The following is a 5779-nucleotide window of genomic DNA, read 5'->3' as shown; positions in this document are numbered from 1 at the left end:
CCAGCCCCGTGGCCACCTTGGTGTGTGTGGGCACCGGGGTGAAGGAAGAGGTGAGTGAAACACAAGGTGAGAGCTTTTCCGTGGGAGGTCACCAGGTTTCTATTTTCATCCTACGTGAAGTGCGTTTGGAGAGGTGCTTAGCCACAGGGGGTGTCTCATCCTGATAACTTCTACTGTACCAGAGCCTCTCTGTGATCCTGAACTGCTTCCCAGGAGGTCTGTGCCTTCGGCGCAAGGCGTCACAAGCCTGTTGCTGTGGCAGGGCTCGGCAGGTAAAAGCCTTTGTGTCCAGCCCAGGCCAGGGCTCAGCCCTCACCCAACCCTCCAGCAAGCAGGGTTAACCCTGAAACACCTGCAGTTCCCCTTCAAGAGGACAACCAAAGCAAGGGCAGCTGCTTGACCAGCCCTCTCTCCTCCAGCACCACTTCTTTTCTTTGCAACTTTCTACTTCTATCTGTGGAAAGCCCTGGAGTTCCCCTGTTCTTTGTCACTTTTAGCATTTGCCCTTTCGTCATTGCTGAACTTGGGGGTATCTTTAAAGGCCGTCCTGTCATTGCTTCCTTTTAGGTTAGGACAGACACCTGCCATCTCTGATGTTGTGCACCCAAACACTCTGCTGGAGAGCAAGCAGGAGCACCTGGCTTTGCTCTGGACTATTTCCACCCTGCCCTGCAGCTGGATTAAAGTAAAACTCAGAGATTTCAGGCTTCATTGTGCTCATCCCCACTGGGAGACAGAAACAAAGGGAGTGGTTTTGTTATCCCAGGGGAAGGCACACTGAGTGGGCAGGACCCTTCCTTACCTCCAGTGTCTCGGTCCCAGACCTTCACGGTGCTGTCGGATGAGGACGTGGCAACGCTGGGGGCGAGAGCTGGGCCCCGTGGAAGGAAAACGCAGGAGGTCGTGGTCTGGAAGTGCCCTTTGTACTCACGCACTCGGTTCCTCGTCTGCCGAAGGTCCCACAGCTGCAAGGCAACAGGCAGCGTTCAGAGCTCAGGCTCCGTTACTGTCACTTGCCAACACGGAGCTGTTTTACATAGAAAGGAAGATGGTTTTGGATGGTTTTGTCTCTGCTCGTGCTCACAGTCCTGGAGAACTTCAAACCTCGAAGGATTTTTCCTCATGAGTGACTATTTGCGCATAAGTTCACCCCCCTTAGAGCTGATGGGCTAAGACTCTGCAGGCAGATCACCGCATCTCCAGCCTGCTCCTGCTCCCATCCTCAGCCCCGCTCTCCCTGCAATGGGATGGTTTCATCCTCTTGACACTCCCACACAGGGCTGAGAAGCTGTAGGACCGAATCCTTGATTAGGAAACACCTCGAGGAAAGTGTCCCTTTGAGACTTTCTGCAAGAACTTCACGCTCCTCGATGCAATTACCGAAACAAAACCCCAGTGCTTTAGTCAGGAGGAACATCTGCTCACACCTTGTCTGTGCAGAAGACCTACAAAGGGACAGGCAGGAAGACACTGAGCTCCGGTCCTGGCTGGAGACACCAGCGTAAAGCCAGCACAGCAGAGGCAAGCAGATCCTTGGAGCACTGCTGAGTTGCCTTCTGCTGTGTGCCCTGGACACAGGAGAAAACACCACAGAAAGCAGGATTTGCTGCCCAGCAAACTCACGGTGGCCTCGCCGCCCTCCCCAGCGGAGCCGCTGCTGGCGCTGAGGCAGTACCGCCCGTCCTGGCTCACGTCGCAGCACGTCTGAATGTGCCGCTTGGCTGGAAACGTGTGTGCCACCTGCAGCTCCCGGCTGTCCCAGATCCTGGAAGGGAGAGAAGCAGGGAACGGGGACACCAATGCAGCATTGTCATCAGGAGCTTCCCTCCATGCCCTCCCGCGCGCCCCTGCTGCCACCCTGCGTGGGGCAGGTTCCCTCCCTGCAAGCCGAGCTCCCACAGCTTTCCCTGCATCCTTGCGTTTATCTGTCCTGGATCAAGCTCCAGCCAGAGCAGCTGTGCTGGTTTTTTTAAATTTAAATTCTCCTTTTTACTGACAGTCACCACCCAGTGCTGTCCTCTGCTGGCAAGAGGCCACTCTCTGACACCCAGGTGAGCTGGAAGAAGGTGGCTTCTGGCCACCCCAGCAGGGGATGGGAGACCAGGTGGGCAGAAACAGCCCCTCGTGCACTGGCATCTTCCACAGTCCCTTCTCTGTAGCCACGTGTAAAACCTACCTGATTGTTTTATCCTCTGATGTCTGGATGATGTAAGGCTCCCCAGGAACCCAGCACAGATGTGTGACCTGCGGAGAGGAAAGGCTGAGAGAAGCCCACCGCTGCGTGCAGCCCACCTGTGGGTACGCAGCCTCCAAGGGCCCTCCTCACGCTGGCTTATGAGCAGGAAACGTTTGGATGAAGTTGTTTTTTGTTTCCCACCACTGCTGCTCCCTTACCAGGCTCAATCCCAGCGTGGTTACTGGGGATTATTGGCAGGCAGGGAGGTACCAGCAGCTCAACAGGACACAGAGCCATGGGAATAGGGGTACCCACCGCTGGGACCCCTACCAGCTCCGCTGCCAGGTCAGTGCTTCCTCACGTCAATAAACTGCCCTACGTCTCTTGCTACTCTTGTGCTCCTGGAGTTGTTACCCCGGGGAACAGAGCAACCACCCTGAGGCTTTGGTCTCCCCAGGTGCACGGGCAACCTGTGCAGTGACTTGAGGGCTTCTTGTAGAGCCAAGCTCAGAGCAAATTCGCTCTGTGCGGCTTCACGTACGAAATAACCGAGTGGGTGGTGAGGTGCCACGACGGGATGCGAGGAACCAGCAGCTCCTACCAGATTCCTGGAGATAGCGGCTCTGCCCAGACACTCTCCAGTCTCTGTGTCCCACTTGCAGACGGTGTTGTCTCGCGAGCCTGTGCACAGCCGGGAGGCATCTGCGACCACGAGTTAACGTGATAAAAAAAAGCTCAAGGAAAGTGGTGAAGAAATCCCCAGGGAACGGGAGCGTGTTGGCCCTTACCCGGGCTCACAGCCAGTCCGGTCACAACCAGCTCATGCCCTGGGAAGTGCTGGCTTGGCCCCGAAGTCCTGTGAAGCTCCCACATCATCACCGTCTTGTCTCGGGATGCGCTGAAGACTCTGTTTGAGTCAAGGGCAGAAGCGACCTGCCAAGGACAAACGGAAGCGGGTTAGCCGCCCAGCCCGGCTGTGTGCGAGGAGAGCCCAATGCTGCCGCGGCAGAGCCCGAGACGTGGCTGGGGAGAGCCCAACCACCCAACTCCGCCAGCTGCAGAGGGGCTGGATCGCCCAATGCTCGCGCTGCAATCCCACCTTGCCTCTGCTCTGCTGGATCCCCACCACACGCAAACCCCGATGCAACCGCCCGGCCCCAGCGCGATCGCTGCAGCCTGCGCCGAGGGAGCGTCGGGCACAGGGGTGTGCGACCCACCAGCGGGTCACGTCCTCTCAGGACTAGTGAGCTGTTCTTGGATCCTGTTCTCAGAAACCATTAATTTTATGGACAAAACTTCCCTGAAAAAGCCGAATGAGCCCAGGGCATGGTTCCTTTGAGCACCAGGATGAACAAAGCACCCTTTGTCCCTCCGGGGACCCACCAGGGTGGTCCCCAGCCGGAGGGGCACAAGCCCCACCATGCTCACATCTACACACCCTGGTGCGTTTGCTGTCCAAGTAGCATGTTTGGCTTTGCAATCAGGTTGTCAAAAGGAAAATTAAAGCCCTGATTTTTTCTGAGCATGGCCAATATGTAGAATAAAGACGAATCTAGTGAAAGGCATCTCTGAATCAAAAATGTAACCTAATAATTCATCCTGAGTTTTTGCTACACAGTCTCTTGGAGGGGAAGATAAGCGCACGTCCAAGCCTCCTGGAACCCTGTTTGGTCCAAATGCAACCACTTTGTGCTGCTGCCCTGGATAGCAAAAGTATCAGCTGGGACCCTGGGAAAAACCTAACACATTCTAATAGCCCGGCCCCTCGTCCTGGTGGAGCAAAGCGAGCCGTCCGTGGGTGACAAACCATTGCTCCGTCACTCCTAGTTCCCCGGCTCCTGACGGGCAGCCCCACGGCACTCGATGGGTTGTCGCTCACCTTGGTGACCTCCCGCTCGTGCCCGACGAAGCGGCGCAGGGCGGCCCCGGATCTCCAGCTGCAAACAGCCACGCTCTGCGGGGAGGCACACGAGGCAGTCAGCGGGAGGGCAGCGGAAGGAGGATTATGCACGTTCTTGGTTACGTGATGCCAAGACCCATGCGCAGTCTAGGCTTGGAAAGGGAACAGGTTCTCCTGGTTTTGAGCTCCTACAGCTTATACAACTGCCTTTAGAGCCTGTCTGTTGCCAGGTAACATAAGGGAAGGGCCGGTCCAGTGATTCCAACCCTGAATAAAATCATTTGATGTGATCTGAGCTCTGGAAGGGCTATAAAATTTGGTTCAGTGTGCTTCACTGTGTGCCTTCGCTTTAAGCTCATTTTTTTTCCTAAATTCAGGAACTGACAAAAGTCATTACCAGTTACAGAAATGTTTAAAGCTCACATTTAAACCTTATTTTCCCATCCCACCAATACATTTACCTGCCCGTGACTGTGCTTCGTGCCCCGTGGTGGTGGGGGTGCCTCACCTTATCCCTTCCTCCTGATACGCACAGGTCTGGTTTGAGAGCGGCCACGGAAGTGACGGCGTCGGCGTGCGTGGGGCCGTGCTGCCCTGCTCGAGCGGGTCCCGTCTCTTCCCCGGAGCCCCCGGCCCTGCAGCGGGCAGAGAGACAGCAGCAGGAGCTGCAGGTGCCTTAAGGCAGAGCAACTGTGCTGCTCCCCAGGGAGACCGAGGTCTGGGAGAGGCACCACTGCCTGGGCTGGGGAATGACAACATCTGCCTTCAGAAAACCAAAGAGAAGCTGTGAATGGACAAAGGCACCTCCTGGGCTAGGTGAGATCGAGTAGACCTACTCTACCTCTAGAGCTGCTAAATATTTAGATGTTTACTGCAAAGAAAAGCAATTTTCATCTTACCAGCCTTTGCTTCCACTACGACCTTTCTGGCTCTGCTGCCTTCCTTCGCTCTGACCCAGCCTTGCCAAAGAGCCCGAGTCCCCCCTTGCTGCCACCCTGGGCTCTCAGCTGATCTCCAGGCAGAGATCACCCACCTTCCTGCGAGATACTGCGTTACTTCATCTTGCTGGTGAAACCTGATGACAATCTCTGGAGGGACAACGAAGCAGTTTGGATATTTGGGCCAAACAGCCACCCCTGGAGCTGCCTGCCTTAGCCATCACAGAGCACGGCCACCGGCCAGCTTTCCATGCTTGGCTGCCTTTTGGGTCTCATTCTAGAGAGGCTGAGTAGGCCTTAGAACCAAGGGTCAGAAATGAAAATCTGATTCATGCATTCAATAATAAAACTAAAACCGTGTGCCTGCTACATTCTCAATTCTCTGTTTGCTCTCATAACCGGTTTATTAAGACACGATCGTTTGTGGTTATTTTACCTGTATTTGGAGGTGTGGAAGCCGATTCTACTCTGCAGTGTCCCCATAGCCCTGCCAGTGAGCACAGCTCCCGCTACGGCCGGCAGCGATGAGCGTCACAGCAGCATCTCAGGCTCTCGCTGCTCGGACATGACCTGAGGATGAGAGACACAGCATCACCGGCAAGCCAGAGGGCTTCCTGCTTGTGCTGATGATACGTTATCTACATCTTAACTTCATTTAGAAAAATAGAAAGGAAACCTCAGAGGAGGGGACATCAGAAGCTCCCTAGTCAAATCTTAGAGCTTCAGAGGTGAATTTACTGGGACCTTACAGCTGAGCTTTAAAAA

The 5779-nt window shown here is 55.2% G+C and overlaps 1 protein-coding gene across 1 annotated transcript in view; it reads right to left on the bottom strand.

Moving 5' to 3' along the window:
- The window catches only part of WDR31 (WD repeat domain 31), a 7276-nt gene extending 1779 nt beyond the window's left edge, over positions 1–5497 (bottom strand). The window contains exons 1-8 of the mRNA XM_009874679.1: positions 5451–5497; positions 4585–4711; positions 4056–4130; positions 2965–3109; positions 2778–2878; positions 2177–2244; positions 1624–1765; positions 803–965 (exon numbers count right to left, since the gene is read on the bottom strand). Of these exons, the coding sequence (XP_009872981.1) occupies positions 803–965; positions 1624–1765; positions 2177–2244; positions 2778–2878; positions 2965–3109; positions 4056–4130; positions 4585–4711; positions 5451–5497 (868 nt within the window). The remainder of the gene's footprint in view (positions 1–802; positions 966–1623; positions 1766–2176; positions 2245–2777; positions 2879–2964; positions 3110–4055; positions 4131–4584; positions 4712–5450) is intronic.
- Positions 5498–5779: the final 282 nt, after the last annotated feature.

Source organism: Apaloderma vittatum, unplaced genomic scaffold (assembly GCF_000703405.1).
Source record: "Apaloderma vittatum isolate BGI_N311 unplaced genomic scaffold, ASM70340v1 scaffold8228, whole genome shotgun sequence".
In the NCBI taxonomy this organism is placed as follows: domain Eukaryota; kingdom Metazoa; phylum Chordata; class Aves; order Trogoniformes; family Trogonidae; genus Apaloderma; species Apaloderma vittatum.
The sequence above is the reverse complement of the archived record's forward strand: the minus strand, read 5'-3'. Positions and strand labels throughout refer to the sequence as shown.